The following is a 20,930-nucleotide window of genomic DNA, read 5'->3' as shown; positions in this document are numbered from 1 at the left end:
ATAGTACTCGTACCACCTACCAAATTTCTGGTATTGTGACATCCCTATTCAATGCAATATTGAACTCATTTCATTTGTAGTTTTTTCTTTTGGAATTTTGGAATTCAGCTTCCATCCACCATGAATGTTCATGACAAGTACTTGTCTTCCTCTTAACTGTAGAGTTGGATGTCTCACATATGGTGGAGGCAAAAGACTATATGGATCCTCCACACACACACACGTCAGGTGGGATTAAAGGTCTGCACAGAGTTATCTACTCACTACAGACTGATGGGTGAATATTGCACCCAGCACACAAAGACAGAGGCTTCAAAGTCAAATCAGAGCGGCTTTGACAATGACACCTTTGTAGAACAGATAAATCACCTGCAGAGGAATTTTTTAAATGTAATAGAGTGAATGAATGTAATTCATCAAACCTGGGGGAAAGGAATGTCTTCATGTACAGTAAACGTGATTCATTGCAGTCAAACAGGGTTCAAATATGAAGGTGAGCGACTCTTGCACATCAGTTCAGTGGATACCTGGTTGATTCTGCCATTACTTGTTTATTCTACTCTCTTCAATTACAATAACATTGGAGGATGGATTTCTTCCAAACCACCTGAAATCGTTTCACGTTTGAGTCAGAATTGGTTCATCTTGCCAATAGTGAAAGTGCCCAAACTCCACACATAAAGCAGGCATCTAATAACATGGCTTTGTAAACTAATTATATAATGAGTAACTGCAGTCCAGTCGACACGAACACATGCACAGCTCCCAAAATCCTGACAGGCCTTCACTGGTTTAAGATTTGCCACAACCCAGCTCAAGGTTGGACAATGCAGGGAAGACCACACGAGTAATAACCAAAAATGAATCTTAGCGAAAGTTCAGTCAGGAAGACTATCTCCATGCACATGCCTTCTAAGTCACGAGCAACATTTCCCGCTCATTCACATCTTCACCCAATCACAACCTTACACGGTGGCCTTCAGCCAATCACCCGTAAGCTGTCAAACTTTAAAATTGTCTCTCTCTCTGCTGTCATTCAGCTGTCATTTCAGCACCGCGAATAATCTGCGACCCACCTCCACCCCTTCTCCACTTCAGCCATGGATGCCAGATCATCTCCAATCAAACCATCCAATCAGATGTTCCCTCATCAAGACGTTCCCATTCCTGAGCTCCATTCCTCATCACCAACACCAGTGTCTAGACTCCGGGGGAAGATTCCTCTTATTGGAAGGACCTTAAACCTATGGCTCTTGTCCATGGTGATCCACTTCCTGCCCGGTTCTAAGCACCAAAAATCTATTCCTTCTGTTCACAAGAAATTTCATTTTAATTCTCATACTCTCTTGTTCTTCTTATTAGTCTCTACTGATTGAAATAACTTTATAACTGAAAAGGAAATTAATCTAAAAACAAATAAGACACAACAAAACCAAACAGGGTGGAAGCCAGGAGAGAGAGACTTGCTGACTGCCACCAGCTTATGTAGTGCAGCCAGACCAGGTGAGCTGAATCTGCCTGACAACCAGACTCCACCCATCAGGCTCCTGCAGCAAGAGGTCTGCTTAGAGAGGCTCGTCACAGATTCCTGACAGGTAAATGAATCTTAGCTGAACAGGGTCCTTCTTAGGTTTTTGGTATTACACGTCTTTCAAAAATTACTATGTCCTAAAACTTTGTGTTAATTTTTGACTGTTGAAAATGTACAAAATAAAGCAAAAACATATATATGTACAATGTTGCTCATAAAGTTGGAATAAAATATTTTTTACCTCTTTCAATGAAATGATTGTGACAATGTGATTTATTCTTGACAGGTAAAGTGTATATCTTCTCAAAACTTAAGTAGTCAGTCTCTTCCAAACATATCACAATGAAAATGAAACCACAATTAAACCACAATTAAACTGAAAACAAAATTATTCCAACTTTATGGGCAACAGTGCATATATATATATATATATATATAATTCAATTCCCCCAAATGAGCTCCACAGCATCAAGTCTGTTGATTCACTGTATCTGCAGAAATCACAAATTCCCATATGAGCTCAGTTACATCTGGAACAGGGCGAGATTTCACTGAGGAAACCAAACGATAACAGAGTAAACGTAGGCAGATTATTGCTGTAGTAACATACATAACCATCAGTCTATTCAGTGATATCCAGTGAAAGTTTACACAAGGCATTCACACTCTGCCATCTACAGTAACTCTATGAAAACACGCAGTGAAAACAGGATTTGTCTGTCACCTCGCCGGTCTAAGCAAAACTCTCAGCTGGTTCCCTGCCCTCACACATCTCTGTTTGGGTCTCCTGTGTGGCTCTAACATGCACATGATAGCAACGAGGAAATGTGATAAAACTTAAAATAAACAATGTGTGGCGCGATGCTGTGGCATCCAGACGTGACACACTCAGGCGCTTGGCAGAGCTCCAATCTAAGATCAATTTCAACAGATCATGGATGGATTAAACAAGTCCAACACGGCTCAGAAAGATAATGTAAACCTACAGCTTGTACACTGCTGTCACTGCATCAACAGTGCTGATAAAACAAAGGATATCCAGACACTGAAAACTCTGATGTGACAACAGCTGGCTGTGGAGGATGATGAAGTCTGCTTGGCACAATAAAAGCATTCCATGTGATTTAATAACTGTGGATGAGTTTTGGCTACGGTTTCCACATGTGTTTTATGCAAACCAAAAACATTTTGTGGACATGATGTATCCAGCAAGTCCAAACATCTCTTTTGAGCCATGTAAAGGGAAACTCATCATTAAAATATGCTCCTCAATAGACGCCTTATTGTCTATAATTTAATGCACAAATAAAAACTTTATCTTGACATAAAATTATCTCACAGCTGGTTGAAAAAGACAACTTTGGCAACTGGTAACTTTTTTTTTAAAGATGCAGATAGAGAACAAGATGGCACCAATCACATTAAATTTAAGGCTGTTTTAAGTTGCAAAATCGGTGAAGTATTACTGACTTGGTTTTAGGGCTTCAAATTTATGAGACCTGTTTATGTTGAATAAAATAACAATTTAAATTACAGATGTGCCCTAAAAACAATTCTTAATTAGAGTTTTCTTCTTTGAGAAGCTGTTATAGTAATTGAAAGAAGTCATCAAATGCAATTGGGCAGTCGTGAAAATAGCCTGTCGCATTGTAGTCTGAGTTCAGTCTTGTGTTGGGGGTTCACTCTCACACCGGGGAGCAACCAGAGGGAAATATAAAGAGAGTTACAGCATCAAAGTTGGACTGACTGAGGCTGCTGAGTGTCAGAGGAGCGACTCGTGAGAGGTGGAAGATTTTCATCAGTCCCCAGACTGCACTGACTAAATGATGTAATGAGCTGCAGCTGCTAAAATCTGACATAAATATCAGCCTGCTGTTGGAAATGAGCCTTTACAACTATTCATGGTGTGGTTTCTAAAGAGAACACCAGTCGGTTTATGTTACATTACATTAGATTCTGGTGGGTATAACGTTTACAGGGGAAATGCATATTTTTACAAGTATTCATACTACAGAGATTTGTTTATTAGGAATCTCAAAACCCTGTTTACAATTGTATTGATGGTTCTTAGAGCTTAAAGGCAACCAGCCAGCACACAAAACATATTTTTATTTCTCAACTGTTTTAATGCTAATGAAGACAGTAGCTGAAATTAATTTGCCAGTCACTCTATTTAAAAGCTAAAATTGGGGACTTTCTTCACTTTACTTTCACTTTTAAGGGGGTAAAAATATTAAGCAACAGGTTCACTCAATTTACATGAATAATTCCCTAAATTATCCACAAAACATTAATGTGACTCCAATATTAGCAAGAAACGTTTCTGTCTATAGCTGAAAGTATGTGTCGCACTTATCATGGTAAAAATTGTGGTAAAGAAATAAGGTACGGTGCTTATTTTGCACTGTAGAACCGTTATGAGGCTCCACAGGTGTTAGAGCACTCTTACCTGTCTGCAGCATCCCGGAGCCGGACTCGCCTCCGAGGTCCACCGGTGTGTCCTCAGGCGAGGCGGTGCTCGTCGTCATGAGCCGGAAAAGGCAAAATGTCCATTGTAACAACCAGCGGCACATCTTCCCAATTTAATCACCTTTGTTATTAAAGTTTCAAGACATGAAAACAAGACGCGTGTCACAGAGTTTTCTCAACGTAAAACGAGCTCCTGTTACAAAACTAAACTAAACTTGAAGAACATTTTTTAACTTTCTCTATAAAGTAAGTGTAAGGTTTTAGCAGGAGTGGGATACAGAGCACCTAACTTCTCATCCTCTTTACCTCTTCTCCTCCTCCTCCTCCTTCTCTCCTCCAGCAGCTGCGTCACATCACTGAGGCGCCAAACGAGCCAACGCCGGCCCCGCCCCTTCACTCTAATGTAGACCAATTAAAATCCTACAGGGCCTCCACCCAGTCTGTTTTAAAGTCTGTCAGCAGCTAGTTTGCAAATTGTTCAGTTTTATTAAGAAAGACTGAGCAGTTTTCTTAGTCTCTCAAATATATTTGGACCTTTCATCATCCCAGTCTAATCATACTGTAGCATGAGAGGACACATACTGTAGGTGAATGACCAACATGGAGTCACATAATCACACATTATAGCCTGCATAAGTTATCACCTGCAGACATCAGTACTGGTGCATGCATTTTCCTGTTAGCATAGATCAGAGGAAATGTGTGTTTTATGATCAAGCCCTCAGTCTTGCACTGTACATTCTTTCAACTTGAAGGTACTACTGCCATTTGCACTTTCATTAAACCAACACTAGAAGAGTGAGTGAACAGTAAACATGCACTTATAGAAAACTGAAACAATGACAGACAGACCCTATAAAGCTCCAAAGAGCTGAGATCAACTGCGGAGTTGAGTAGTAACTCACTGTATGAGGGACTCCTTTCTCACAAAGATAGATTTTTAATACAAAAATATTGATTATAGCTGCTTTTATTTGATGAGATTATCAGGGTTATCTCCTCAGACTTGATAAAATGAAGACAATATAAGAAGTGACAGACTGAGTACTGATCATCATGAGTATAATGAGCAGAGTGTCCCTTTAATATGAGGTGCTTTGTAAAGTTTTACTCTTTTGGCATTTGCATTAATATCAATTAAAAGTCTAAATTAACTTATACCGCAAAATTTAATCCTAAAGCCTAATGAGAATTTTAACTTACTTTTCTTTGGCAAAAGCAATATGAAAACTACACAGGATACTTTAATTTTTGAATTTATCTGGCAAAACCAAACAGCAAATTCTGGGGCTAAAAATGAAGCCAACATTAAAGTGCCAAAAACTGCAGTTCCTCCACTGACCACTTGAGGCCGGCTCCAAAAGATAGTCGATCCCTATAGACCCAATGTTAAAATACCCAACTTTACAGAAATAAACATGTTTACAGCCTGGTATGAAAAACAGTTTTAGTCTCGAGAGCTAATTTCCTCCTTCATGACAACTGTACATGGGGTGCATTTTTATATAATAATTAAATTATATTAAGGCTTAAAAAATATGCTTAATTAAAGGTGTGCTCATCCAACTGGAGTGTGTCCTGGCCACAAACCGGCATTCACCGACGTCTCGGCTTCACACACACCCCACCTCTTTGCCCATTTTAGGATCAGCCAGGAGTTAGGCAGAGTCAGACACTGCCAAGATGGCGATGGTTGGAAAAGCTCACTCTGAGCTTCAAAACCTTCAGAAATTAATGGGTGACGTCATGGAGGCTACGTCCATTTATACACAGTCTATGGGCAATACTCAAGTTTTTGTTTATGACCCATTATTTAAAAAAAATTGCAGAAAGCTGCACCTACAAGATTCAAAAAGGAATATGGAGTATCGGTTTTGAAACTGGGTTCAGATTTAATAAGATGCGAACAAAACCTGATTCTTATCATGAGACATTTCAATGCAAATATTCAGAAATCTCATGCGATTTCTTAATCATACCTCTTTATTCAAGGACTCGTATATTAATACAAAATCTATAGGTACAGTCAAAATGACTGTGGGAGAGACAGTCAAGTAACAGATCAGGCAGCGAAGGATTCGGCCACTCCAGAACCTCTTTTCTGAGAAAGAGCCTTGTTTCCACTTTGGTGGTTCTGTGATAAAATGTTATTCAAGCTCATGTTTTTTTTTTCTCTTTACCTGAAACAGATACATGTGTATTTAGATAATCAGAAAATACAACCAGGAAACAAATTGTACAAATTGTGGACTCAATGAAGTCAAACAATGCCTCTTTTTTTCACATGCACATTTTCTTTTCAGAACATGCAAACAGGACATGTCCAGAGGGGGCAGCCACTGTTAAAACTGTAAGAGGAAAACTTGGCACCCTGTTAACGTGGGGCTCGTTGGAGGTCTGAAAATGGAGCATCTTTTTTTTCAAATCTACTGTGGAGATGAACACAAATCTCTGTTCCAATATGGCAACTTGCAGAAACGTTTAAAGACAATAAGATGACAAGCAATCCATTACGTTACCCTCACGAAGAGCGGAGCCACGCCCACCTCACTGCTTTAAAGTCTAAAACGTCTCCTTACAGATGATCCATCAAAAAGATTGCACAAATATGAGACCACAGGAAGTAAATTAAAACACAAGGAAGTAATCGACTTGGATCAAATAATATTTGCAAATAATTTACATGCTCTTTAACCTGCTTAGAGATGAGCCAGGACAATATAATGAGCACCAAGATTTAGATACCCAGAGGTCTGTTATTTTTATCTAATCTGTATTTTGATTAAAAATATGTATAATGATAGATAGTCCATGGATGATGGGCTAACCGGGCCGGGGCTAGCTGGTTAGCATGCTAAATTCAGTAGAAGAAAAGAAGCCAAATAAAAGTGTTGCTTTCCACAGCTGGAGACAGCTCTTGGTGAGTAAAGGAATGAAGTTTGAAACTTGAAAAATTTCTTCTAGACTGGTAAGTAAACAGCTGTTGATACTAGCATTAGCCATGTAGCAATAGCAAAACTTACAAACAGCTCCTTGATCCATGCCAAAACTTTAACCTGTTAAATGAATTATACCTGTTAAAATATTTACCTGGCCAAAATTATATTTAAATCTGACAAGATATGTTCTTAATTAATAGATAATAAGCCATATATTTGTGACCTGTTTACAAAGATTTACGTCTCCAGCAGGAACTAATGCGCTGGGAGTTGAGAGCCACAGACAGGGTAGAGGAAGAGATGGTTTTGGTCTTCTTATGTTTGTTGACAATAACATCCAGACTTATCCTTTAAGTAGATATGTTATGCCCAGTGGAACAGCCCAGAGAGAAAGAGTCAGAGGATAGCTAACGGATGATATATGGCACAAATACAGCCTCCGGTCTCTGATCTGGCAGTACCAGTTGGGTTTAGCTGGTCCAGGGCTGAAGGAGGTGGGCACGGGCCGGGTGCAGGTCTTAGTTTTAGGCCAGTGCAGAACTATGAAACAGAAATACGTTTCATAGTCAGTTCAGCCTTTTGTGATTGACAAAATACCTGATATCTGCTTCTCTGAACAAGTTTAAAAGCCACTGAAGATTATTTAAAAATACAACTTGACCCAAGTCTGGAAAGAACAGGTTTATATTCTGTGTGGTTCTATCTGGGTAGGCGTCATGCAGTCAACTTCCCAACCTCAAAAATGCCCTGTGATTCACATATATCAGCTTTAATATGATTTGTGCCTCAGTGTGTTTTCAGTTCACTGTACATCATATAATATATTTACAATTTACAACTCTTCACACATAAATGTAAAATTTGGTCGCAGTCACACTAAAGCCTGAACCTGGAGATTCCAGAGGGTAAAGCTACAGGGCAGATGAAGTGTCGTCTTGTTGCATAGCCCTACTTTAAGTCAACAGTCAGCAGCAACAACACAACTCCTTATTGTACCTGTGTGTATACACACAGGTAACCTCGCCTACAAACCCTCACACATTACTGCTCTCAGTGGAAAGAGGTGAGAAGAAAAGGAAACCCATGAAATTTGGGCAAATATGGCAGACGTGAGACATATACGGTATGCTTTAGGAGGCAGGTGTTTCTGAATATTTGTTGATTATTCATCAAAAAATGGCACTTTTCTCCATCCAGAGACCATTTCTACCAACTGACTGGCAGTATATTTGAAAGAGAAAGGCAAATGCTTACCACACACCCTTAAGCAAAAGTACAGACACTATTTTTTTTGACAAGTTCAAGACCCTGGCATGCACTACATTGCTTACTTTGCATCTGTAATTCTGATTTACCTACCACAAGATTCAGTACAAAAAAAGTCTTTTTTTTTTGCATTCTGTTCTTTATACCAGATTCAAACAGGAGCTTTGTTCTGTCCACTTTTTCTCAGCTGTGTACATACTTACATCAGTTCAAGTCCGTCTGACCCAAAGCCAGGCTGCATCTCAACACGTCTTGGAAAACGAGGCACTTAGTATTCAGCCACATAACATCAGAAAAGAGTTGATCTAGTCCCTACGTGTGCTCCAGAAATGTACGTCTGGCACAACTTACAAAAACATGATCATTAAAACTCTCTAGCTCTAGTTCCATTCTAACCAATCCCATTGTTTGACTTCTGTCACGTTAATTACTGTGTCCGTTAAGTGTCATGGCAGAAGTTTAAGACCAAAATAAATCTGTTTTTTCCTAATATCTCTTGTTGTCAGAATTCGGTGATAACCCCGAAAAAAAAAAAAAATCAATATGATCAAGTTATATCCTAACTCTTCTCTAACCTACATGGCAAACATAAACAAAATGAAACATACAATAATAAAAACAGTGTTGTGAGCAGCCATATTAATACCAGGAGTGAGGCATTCAGATCAGTCTGAAACACAGTTCATGAATGAGGGGATTTTGGCTTTTGTCTTCTGCTCCAACACTGATTTTACTGGCCAAGGCAAAATACTTAAGGGTCTTCACATGTGCTATAATTTCAGTGCAAGTAAAGGGGGTAGAAAAAGTCATCGCTGTCTTTTTTTCCTTAAAGAGTTTGTTGTATAAAAAAGGAGAGTAACACTACAAAGCTGGAATGATTTCTGATCCCCTTTAACAGCACTTTCCACTGGCGTTTTCTTCAGTATCTTCCCTTCTGTATCAATCCTCTGGCTTCCTCTCAGCTCATTGGACCTGACATGAGCGCTGTACAACACTGACAAGCTGCTCCGTTCTCTGCTAACATCAACTTCTTTCCAAAATGTTCTGCCATGTTAGCACCAGTCCTCTTCGTCCCTCTCCCTGAGACTCCCTCTGCCCCCAGGTCCCAACACAGAGTTGACCCCCAGGGTGAAGTGGTACCCGTTCGGCACCACCCCTGCCCGGGCCTGCGTGACGGGCACTGTGACGGGCGCAGCAGCATTTCCGTGTGAAGCTGAGGCTGTAGTTGAGGCAGTGGTTCTGGCAGAGTGTCCCCCTCCGTGGCTGCTCACAGCGTCCTGGAAGTCCTCTGTCTCTTCGAGGAGGGCCTGTTGAGAAGCGTCCTGCAGCTGTCGGTTTAAATTAGGGTCCGAACTGATGCGGGTGACCGGTATCGGGGACTCGCTGTGGCCCCCAAGTAAACGATCGTGCTCTGAAAGGCCACGGCTGAAGCGAGTCTGGTGCCCTGTCGTACCAGTGCTGGCACTGGACGGGAGAGGCGAGGAGTTGGCGGTCTTGTAGGCCACGGCGGGACGAGGGGTGAGGGGCGTCTGTGGCAGCTGCCTGCGACCACGGCCCGGCGTGCTCGAATCAGAGGGGAGTGTTACAGGGCCAGTTTTAACCACACCGCTACCATGCTGAGGAAACAAAATGCACGTTTGAGAAGGTCAGTTCATTATAACAACAACAAAATGAGACAAAATCACTTCCTTTGAGATTTTTTTTACCGCATTTTCATCACAATTTTGTATTGGCTTTAGCACTAAGGTATTTATCCACATACTGCAGTGAGTAGTAGAAGTGCGGCATTAGTGTCAATGGCTCTGTTATGAAACCATGACTTGGAGGTTAAAGAGCAACTAAACCTGTTTGAGCAAACCAGCGTCCTGTCCCTCTCCAGGAGACGTGGATCTACTGGGACCAGCTGACTTGGCGTGACACTGCTCCCTGCTGCCGTAACGCTCACAGGAGTAGTAGCGCTGCTTCTCTCCTGCCGAGGAGTGGTGCCTCCTCTCGTGAGGCCGGCTGCGGTCCCGCTCCCTCGCTCGTTCTCTGGACAGACCTTCAGCTGAGGGGTCGGTAAACGAACCTGGATGAACACATCATTGAATGAAATGAGAAAAAGCAGGAAAAAAAATATATATATATATACTGCACTGCTGTCACTTTTATCATCTCATCATCTCGATGAAAGAAATTCAATATTATACAGTTGTTATTATTACTATATATTTGGTGATTGTTCTATTCAAAAGCAAAAAGTTGAAGAAACTAGATAACAGGGCTGTGTGATCACAACACCAAACTATATAAGCAGTAATGTGTGGCAACACAACTCTGCACTGGAGATGGAAAAAGCATGAATAAACGTTTTGTTTCCTTACAGCAGCTGCATTTTACAAACATTACATTTTTGGAAAATAATACCACTTTCATACAGGGTTAGCTTTTCTCCGGATTCCAGACTTTATGCTAAGCTAAGCTCTAGTTTCATATGTATTATTCAGACATGAAAGTGATCAACACACTGAACGGCAGAGTTATCCATTAGCTTGTCACCCAACTATGGAAGTTATGGCATCACAACCCCCCCCCCCCAAAAAAAACGTCTATTTTCAGACAAAGTTTAAGATTAAGCTGCATGAGTTGGATTCAATGTAACTTCTCATTAATTGATGTTTGATTTTTTTTGAAAAGGTGACAGCACTGACTGTTTTTAAGGCGTTTTGTAAATGACTCTTTTATTAAAATTTAAAACCAGAATATAAAGGATTATTATGTAAGTTTCTTTTTCTGTTTTTTTTTTAATTATTCTCACTTTTTGTTAAACTGTATTTTTTCCTCTGGTTTATTGTTTGTGAGTTATCCAGGATAGACAGCTGCTGCATTCAGCTTATAGAGTTGAATTGAAAAGGACTAAAAAACCCACTCCACCTCCACCACTCAGCCATATTATATGTCTGGTGACAGTATCACCATGTTTTGGAGTGCGAAATACAGTGCTTTGATATTTCGTTACACCTCTGACTAAAGGCAAATGACTCATCTATTGTATATATGTGTATGTGCGTGTGTGTGTGTGTGTGTGTGTGTGTGTGTGTGTGTGTGTATGTGTGTGTGGCATAAAGCAAAGCTCTGTGGTGAAATGACTTTCTTCAGCGCTGGAGTAATTCCAGTTTTCAGATTAAAAGTGCGATGACAGAAGCACAGGAGCCTATTCATCATTCTGATGTGTCAGATCTGCCTTGAGAATGACAGGCTTTGAGGAGTGGACGTCTTTCTCTCAGTTTAATAGATGTAGAGAGAGCTGCTGGATGTTCGGCTATCTCACCAAGAGGTACCCATAAATCCCTGTGCTGGCTCTCTCCGCTGTGGCCTTTTATCTCAGCAATAAAGCCCAGCTGCTGCCCTCCAGTGTTAACACAAAAAACACCCTGCCACCTGCTCTCAGGCTCTAATCACTGTAGCAGACGGCCCCTCATGCTTACAAAGACTGTGACCACCGCTGTTTATACTCAAAACTTTGCTAACTCGACACCATGAAAACCAACATGCAAAGACTTACCACATTTCTGCCTTTGTTTTCTTGTCAAACTTACGGACACCACTCTGGAAATCATCCTTGGCGGTGCATTCATGGACGCTGCGACACGACATCTGAGATTTAAGAGCCAGCTCAGGAGAAAGAGGCCATAAAACCAAACCCAGAGGATAAACAATGGTCCAACATGGACAGTGTGAAAAGGATTATATAAAATTGGTCATTTCTTGAAGTGAAACGGTTGCTGTTGCTGCTCTGCTGACTCTGAAATCTGAGGTGTCTGAGCACACATGATTGCATCAACATAGGTTGGTTGTGCTAAGAACTGGTTTCATCCACGTCTATCTGACAGAGAACAGACAATCTGCACCGACTCCCTTGAGACATTCACCACAAGGTTCTGTGCTCCTCCTTTACTGTTTACACTCTATTACAATATTATCACTCCAGCGCAGACGTATAATATCCGTCTCTGAGCGGATGACACAGTCTTGTATGCACTTGGCTCCTCTTCAACTCAAACTACATCAAGATTACAATCTACCTTTAATGTTCTTCAGGAGTATCTGCGTAATCTCCCGCCTGTACTGAATGCCGGCACAACAAAATGTGTTTTGCTTTCAAGAAACCATAATTCCAGTGAGGATCCCCCTGCCATCCATACGCTAGATGGAATTGAAATTGAAATTGCTCAGTCTTATGAATACCTGAGAATTTGGCTAGACAGCAGACTCAAAGCATGTGGAGCAGCTGGCACTGTGTTTCTTGTATCAGAATAAAGCATGTTTTTTGTGTGGAGGACAGGAAAGTGACTGTACAGGTGAGCATCATGTCTGTGCTTGACTTTGGAGATGCTGCTTGCTCTACCTTAAAACAACTCGATGCAGTTCATTGTGCTTTCAACTTCAATACACAAGGTAAATATCATACTCATCCACATAGGTGCATGTGAAAACTAAACTGTTCTCAATGAAAACGAAGGCTGGTCCTCCATGGCAACAAGAAGAGAACTATATTATATTTATGTGTATGTTTGTTTTTCTGTCTCTCTGCTGCACTCGGGTCTCCCTTGCAAAAGAGATTTCTATGAGATTCCCTGATTAAATAAAGGCTACATAGAAATTGTTCTGAATGATAAGCGGTAATGTCAAACATAGGCATTTTCCACAGTAGTGGTACTGGGGGTGTCTGGTGGGCTGACAGTTAAGCGCACATAACTGTAAAGTCTACGGTTTGATACCCGGTCAGGGCCCCTTGCATGCCATGCCCTCCTCTCTCTCTCTCTCTCTCTCTCTCTCTCTGCCCTGGTTCCCGTCTCTGTCACTGTCAAATAAAAGGCAAAATAAAATATGAAAAAAAAAACATAAAAAAAAGTAATGGTACAGTTCTTTAAAGCAAGTGATGTCAAAATCATTTACTTTTTGGTGCATCTCAACAGCAACTGACTGTAGTATGAAACTGCGGATACTCGTTTTATTTTCTATGGATTTTACAGATGACCTCAAAGTTCAACTCAAGTGTTAGACATGACCTCATTAATGGCAAACAGCCGATAACTGCTGCCGCACCCTGTTTGTGTGTCGAAGGTACTGAAAAAAGGGAATTTAGATGTGCTGCACAATACGCGTGTATTCGGGTGTGTACATGTGTGTTTTCTTAATGTGGCTCGGCTAACTTCTGTTTTTATAAAGCAAGAAAATGTAAATTCAACCTTTTTCACTTGTATCTTGCAGCTCTAAGTGTAAGTTTGTGGGTAGCTCAGACATCCCAGCACTTACTCAGTCTACAGTGTATAGATGTGACTATCGAGGTCAGAGGGAACAAAGGGAATAGCCGATAAAGAAGAAAAGAAAAAATCCCCGGCAAAGCAGATTTTCTTCTGAGAACTCACAACTCTCTCTCTGCTAATCAGATGAAAAGCCTGACATGTAAAATCCCCGGCTGAAGTGCAGCAGAAACCCTTTCACCTTCAGTTCATAACCTGATCATGGAACTTTAATCCTATAAAGAATTTCTGCAGCTATGTTAAGACATCCAAGTGATCTGCTATCTGTCTCTCCATGAAAGTGATGCCAAGTTTCTAAGAGCATTTCCTCCCTGTTTTATATGAATTAAGATGAATTGATTTGCTGTGTTATGTAAATGAATCTCAACAAGCTAAAACATGCTCCATTAATGGACGTTTTTAAATCCTTTGTCCATGAGTTTTAAGCTCAAAGATATTAAGTGTTTATATTTTTACTAAAGCTGTAGGTGAGCCCTGGAGAATGTAACAAAGCAAGTGAGACTGTAAAATGAACTGTGGCCACAAGTGGTAAGAACAGGATTATGACACAATGAATTTTTACTTAATTGTCCAAGATTACCTGACTGAGAGTGATCGGAAACAGGACCACAAGCAAGAAACAAGAAACATGTCTTTTGACAGAAAAAAAAAAAAAAAATCCAACACAAGTGCTAGCTTAGAGTTGTCATAGAAAAAAACAGCTGCAGGAGACCTCCAGACGCCATTAACAGCTCCAGAATCTTATTCATTTATGTTAAAGCTACTGTTTCTAAGGTGAGGAATGACCTCTCCTGTTCAACAAACATGTCACCTGGTAAAGGTACTTTTGTCATAAACCCTGAGCGTATTGTAATGAACAAGGGTGCATCGTTTGCATGTGAACTCTCTTGTGATTGACTGACCATAAGTAGCAGTTTCTAAACATGTTCCAACACTGAATTCCTGAAGTTAGATACTGAAAGTCATTAATCTTTCATGCTGAGACATTACACTGAGGAGTAGTTCTAAACGACTTGTAAATGTTAAGCCACATTCAACTTTTTTGGTTGGATGTATCTTTTTGTCACAATCCTCTACGCTGGCACCTTTCTCTCATGGAAATGAATGAGGGCATTGTATTGTTTCATGCAGTGTTAACGTCAGTCTGAACATGACTATACCTTCGGCTTGTGTTATCTAATGTTTCTAAGACAACCTATGATGAATGGAAGCATTCACCCAAAATCCACTGTATCAATTCAAATCCTTCATGAAATTTGCTTGTTATTTATGTGTTTTTGTCTCACCGACAGTGCTGGACGGTTGCACTGATGCAGCTCTATCCAGGGACTTTTGCTTCTTGTCTTTGTCCTTGTCCCTGCGTCGATGGCAGCGGTGGTGGTGGTGATGATGGTGGGCTCTATCCTGGCCCTGGACTTGCCCTGGTCCAGTTGAGGACTGGGCCAGACCAGGCCGTTCCAGGTCATACTCCCTCAGCCCGACCTCCTGGTGGCGCTGCGGTGTCAGCGAGGAGGCTGAGCGTCTTATAGGACTGAGGTCAACAATCGGCTGTGAGGGGAGGAGAAACGTGGAGAGGCGTGATGAGAAAGAAGAGCGGACTGGCGGCTGTGGGTGGCTTTAAACAAACCCCTTGTATTGGATCACCAAAATATCCACGACACACAAATGACACAACCGGTGGATGGCAACCTTTGGTCTAAAGACCGACGTTCAACCCGTTCTTCTCCAGGCAAAGATGTTGGAAATGTTTGAGAAGAATGAACACAAATCTGTGACAAAACTTGAATACTTACTTTTATAGAACTTACACAATTTGTAAGCCAGCAGGAGTCTCTGCTAGTGAACAAAGAAGAGGTGGGGTGCTGCCACTGGCCTTTGTGGCATTTTTTTTTACCTCTTCTAACCTTAGAAAGAAGTGTAATCTTTCTGTTAATAGCTAATACTTGCTAATGACCACATTATGGTTTAATTAAAGGAATATGTCATTGAAAAATTATGGTTGGATGGAAAAAATATCCTGCACCATGTTTGACTTTGGATGGTTTGTATAGAGCACAGATGTATTAAGAGAGCTCCAACATGTGGGCGGGACCAGCGGGGGTAACACTAATACACATGCGCAGTGGGCTAGAAAACTTTGAAGGCATATGTGCAGGGTGAGCAAATTTCATTGAAGTGAATGAGTGCCATATAAGAATCCAGTATCAAGGTCCTATAAGATGGAATATAGTTTAAAGGAGCTATTTGTAAGTTTTGCTATCACTACATAGCTAATGTTAGCATCAACAGCTGTTCTCCACCAAGTCCTGAGGGAAATATTTGGCTCTAGCTGCTAAATCCTCTGCTGCCGTATGTCCCACTGTTCACTGGACAGGTCGTGGTTTATCAGAGCTTTTTCATGACATAAAATGGAAATAACAATGACGTCATGACGTCATGACGGTTGTGGGCCATGAAATCAAAACAATGACCTGAAAAATTCTAAAACGCTAAGTAAGTTGTTATTTCTTCGTAGGTTTGTCACTGCAAATGACACCTTTCATATCCAAATCGACACATGATCCATTTTTAGCCAAAAAAATATGATTGTAGCAGATTTTAGCATATAGTGGCATATTCCTTTAATGTTTTACATTCACCCGTTTTTCTCAGTGGATTAATACTTTGACTAATTCTTTAAGGACATTGACATTCACCCCACCTAATTCTTATCTTACTGACCAGTACAGCTACCAGGTAACAAACTTATGAGATAGGGAACTGGAACAGCAGCTAACGTACCACCTCACCTACTGGTTACAGCGTAGATTATGTGAAATGATTTTAGTTAATAGTTTTTTGAGATATTAAGTTTCCTAATACAAAAGTATTTGTCTGGATTCATAACTTGGATAATATATTAATGCAAGTGTTGGGGTGTGATTCCCAACACTTGGGAGCTTCTAGTGCTAAAAATGAAGCGTTTTGTTACATGCATTTTTTACAGGCAGATTTGGGGTGTTTATGCTGTTCCTCTTGTTCCTACCTCACAGTTCAGCCTGTAGCTACAGTCAGAGAACAATATCACAACACTGCAAAAAAATATTCATATTACTAAGTCATTTTATCTAGTATGCAGTCTTAAAATCTTAAAAGCTGTCATATATTGGTATTAATAAAAAAAGTAATCATAAATCCCGTTTCTTTCACATTACTCAAAGAGTCTTGAAGTGATAGGGGTAAAAGAGATAAATCGGACTTGTTCAATTTGCGTCTGTATTTGACGTGTGAAAAATAAGATTTTAAGACTGAAAATTAAATGACAAATAAGGCTGGGCGGGTTTTTAGTGGTGTAATTAAAAGAAAAGAGTTATTTCAAAGCAGGAAAGTAGCAGCACTGTCCCTGCCTTGTTTCAGAATCACACACTGACTCACAAAGTAACTACACACTACTACACTACTACATTACTACATAACAACACACACACATACACAACCACATTTTACCAAAGTATAGAATTGTACTGCTGTAGCTAATGGCTGAAAGGCAGGACAGAGTGCTTGACATACCCCCGGATACACTGGATATAAATTGTTTTCCAGGGGTGGATTCTGGGTATGATTTGAGTATAATATAAATTTGCGTGTTGCATGTAACATGTCCATCAGCAATTGCATGGAATGACCGGTGTATAGTGTATATGTAGGAGGGTCACTTTGTCCATGGTGGTGGGAGGGTGTGAACTCTGCACTGAGATGAGAGGAGCACATGGAGGCAAACATAGACATGAGAGAAGAAGAAGAGGAAGAAAAAGCGGGAGAGGACGAGGGGAGGAGGGAAGAGAAGAAGAAGAAGAAGAAGAAGAAGAAAAGAAAAAGAGAGGTGGCACAACAGGTGGTACATACTGCCAGGTGGGTCCCAGGGGCGTGGCGAGGGTGGCTCCGCTATCAGACAGCACACACAAGAGGGAGGTGGGCAAAACATTAGCAGTGGGCATTGAAATTAGGAGAAAGGGAATACAGAAGAGGAGGAAAAGAGACTAGAGAAGGATAATACTGGTGTTACTCCATATTTGTCCTTTTGCCAACAAATCTCATGAAAAGACTAAAACCAACAAAGAATTGATCAAGTATCAATATCTCCTGAGCTCCGTCATCATCCAAAAACTATTAAAAACACACACCCTGACTCAGTCCCACACCCACCATCCTGCTGCTGGGAAAAATACTCACTAGAACACCAAATGTGTATCAATCCGCCACTGAAAATAGTCCCCCAAAATATGCACTATTTACTTCACACTGAGGAACATTTTCTAAAAGCTAAAGGGCCCAGCTGTTAAAAAAATCACTGAGCCTTTTTTAAAAAATAATGAAACTATATATTTCTGATCTATTTTTAAAAGATTTACTTCTTGAGTGAGTTCTGCAGACAAGGCAGGGAAGTCAGAAATTAATGAGTGATGGAGCTACACATTGTTGGTTTTGGTCTTTTCATATGATTTGTTGACAATAACAAAAATATAGAATAATGCCGGACTTATCCTTTAAAGAGAAAGAGAGGATGAGAGATCCTCATGCAACATAAACATTCATAAACATAAGGAAAGCACATGTTAAGTGGGACAGAGCAGGGTGACAGAGAGAGACATACAAAAACACAGAGGCAGATAAACAGTGAAGCTAAAAATCAGAGAGGTGCTACCATCCAGGAGACACAGAAATGATGGACAGAAAAATTATTTGGCATGACATCCATATGCAGCAGACAAGAGCAGCTACTGTAAAAAGTGAACATTTTGAAAAGTGAATGACAAGTGAAATTCATAAAAACCAAAGGATTACTGAAGTCATGCAAAACTCAGCTGTTAGATTAGATCCTATTGTACTGTAGGTAAATGTGAATATTGTATGAAATGTAACGATGAATGATAATATGAAGTTTTATCACAATCGTATTGGTAAGTAAACCAAACACACTCAAAAGATTTTAAAAACAGGATCCTTAGGATTTCCAAAAAAATTTAACTTACATTACAATAGTTCCCCTTATGTTGTATTTGCATGAGATTAGTACATTAAAGATCATAATTTTACAGATACAGTTTCTATCGTAAGGCAAAATATAAAAGGGCTCAAGAAATTGTATCGCTTGAACTGTCTGACCAGAGAAATTAAATATCGTGATAATTGTGGACATGACAAATACTGTGGATCTCTAGTATCTTTCTCAATATATGGATTAAAAAAAAACTTGAGGCAGTGAGTAACAGCAGTTCAAAGTTCAAATCTACAACATCTCTAAAGCTACAACTAATCAACTTGTTTCATCTCATGTGTTTAGTTTGTACACAAAGAGCAATTCCAGTTTTAGGGAGAGTTTAGTGCAGAAACTATGTGTTGTCAATTTGCCTCCCAGCTGCAGCTCCGTAGTTAGCACATAGACACATGTGTGGTATCAGTTTTCTCATGTAACTCTCAGAAAGAGGAAATTTAGCATATTTCCTAAAATGTTGAACTATTCCTTTAAATAAAGGTTCATCTGAAGGTGGTAAAACAGCACTGACAGCAGCTTACTTGCTCATCTAGTAGACCTTTCTGCAAAAACACTCACTGTGTATCTATCTCTGTGGAGGAGAAATGTTTAAAACAGCATGTTTGTAAATTGTATTTTGGGGTTTGTCAGTCCAGCACATCTGCTGCTGCTCAGCTGGTTTGTCAGTTATTCAATATGCCTGCCTTTTTTTGTAATAAACTAAAAACTGGCAGTGTTATCCAGCATATGGCTTTAGTTTGGAGACTGTATTAGCACTTAGACAGAGGCAGAGATTTAGATTTCTGGTAATGAGGGCGGTATAATCATTCAAGATCAATGTCAGGTATTGTAGAAATAGCAGTCGGTCTTTATAGTTATAGATGATTATGTTCCTAATGTAATGTAATGCAATGCTCAGTTTCTATGCAGCAGGAGTTTATGAATCTTCTAAGTCTATTAATCGATTATTAATCGTCCATTTCGCTGCGTCCATCTCTACGCTGAATTTCCTCCTCAGTAAAAATGGCAAACAGACTGGAAGGGTCAGCGTCAGCACGTTGAGCTGATGCGGACTGACAGAGAGCAACTCTGCTTCTGTTTGCTCACGGCTGCTTTCACTAACTGGCTACCACTCAGATTCCCATCAGCCTTTTTTCAGCCCTTTCCCATTTCCTGATCATTTTGTCAAGGAAAAACTGAAGGTATCCACAGAATCTGCATTTCCCGAACCTGATATTATCCCAAGGATGCAGCTCAAAGAAAACAACTGTGAATGAACCAAAGAGAGCTTCTTTTTTTTTTCTGTGAGCTCTAAAAAAAAAATAAAAAAAAGAAGCATGACATGATGAGCACTGAAGAGCTTACGTAGTATTCAGCATTGAGTCGGGGCAGAGAAGCTGCTCTGTAGTGTCCTTCCAGGCTGGGATATTCCTCTGTATCGGAAATGTTCTCCACCTGTTTCAGCTCAACCACTTCCTGAAAGAAAAAGAAGAGGAGGGAGCATGTATGGAGGTAACACACAGATCACATAGATTACACAGAAAGTTAGATTGTAAAAATAATGTTTAGAGGATGGAATTTTCCAGGTGTTTTTTGTACCTGGGGTCTGGTGGAATATGGCACATCTTCTGACTGGCCCCTCTGTAGTTTCCTCCGGCCTTTGGGCCTCTGTGCTGCCTGAGAAACATCTCCGGACTGGGAATGTTTTATGGCACTCCTCTGGTTTAAGCTGTACACAGACATTCAAGAGCTCTGACTTTAATACTGGCACTAAACACCGTTGTAGGATCAGTGGCCAGTTTCACAGAGATATTTTAGACTGCTGTGTTAGGTCAGTCTTCATTTTGCTCTTACATTAGTCTAATGCAAATAAGACACTCTCACAAAACTAAAGACTGAGTTAGCACAAGCTAACTGAGCTCTGCCACTTAAGGAAGCCACAGCCTCTCAGCTCTGCTACAGGTCTGTACTGTGCTGAGGTTTTATGCTCAAGGAAGTCCTCGTAAATGTTGACTCCCTTTAATATTTTTTAACTTCCTCAAATATTTTCTGCTGGGGTCAATGGAGCTGCAGTTACTTGGTTAGTGATGTTTTTTAGTTCGAAAAAAAGAATTTACCCAGAATTCATGGCAAATTAGTTGTACTTCAGATAGTCAAAAAGTAGACAGCTTTGCGCAACAGATGAAGTTTGATGTCTTTCTGAAGTCTGACTGTCAGTTAGCTTGAAGCCAAAGTCAAAGTCTGTCTTTGTGAAACCTTCCCCAGTTATAAATTGAGGCAGTAAAAATGTAACGTAAAAAATTTGAGACAAACAAGCCAAACTGCACTGAGGAGAGGGAAACTTACAGAATGTGTTGGGTGAACACACCAAATGGACACAGTGATATGATACTGTGGTATCACCT

At 40.3% G+C, this 20,930-nt stretch overlaps 1 protein-coding gene across 1 annotated transcript in view; it reads right to left on the bottom strand.

The window, feature by feature from the left end:
* Positions 1-9,257: 9,257 nt before the first annotated feature.
* LOC111221156 (voltage-dependent N-type calcium channel subunit alpha-1B-like) overlaps positions 9,258-20,930 on the bottom strand; it is a 161,519-nt gene continuing 149,846 nt past the window's right edge. The window contains exons 46-51 of the mRNA XM_022744504.1: positions 20,125-20,254; positions 19,891-20,001; positions 17,397-17,435; positions 14,807-15,059; positions 10,045-10,273; positions 9,258-9,813 (exon numbers count right to left, since the gene is read on the bottom strand). Of these exons, the coding sequence (XP_022600225.1) occupies positions 9,258-9,813; positions 10,045-10,273; positions 14,807-15,059; positions 17,397-17,435; positions 19,891-20,001; positions 20,125-20,254 (1,318 nt within the window). The remainder of the gene's footprint in view (positions 9,814-10,044; positions 10,274-14,806; positions 15,060-17,396; positions 17,436-19,890; positions 20,002-20,124; positions 20,255-20,930) is intronic.

This window comes from Seriola dumerili, unplaced genomic scaffold (genome assembly GCF_002260705.1).
Source record: "Seriola dumerili isolate Sdu_G_001 unplaced genomic scaffold, Sdu_1.0 BDQW01000081.1, whole genome shotgun sequence".
Lineage (NCBI taxonomy): Eukaryota > Metazoa > Chordata > Actinopteri > Carangiformes > Carangidae > Seriola > Seriola dumerili.
Note: the sequence above shows the minus strand (reverse complement) of the source record. Positions and strands in the feature narration are given on the sequence as shown.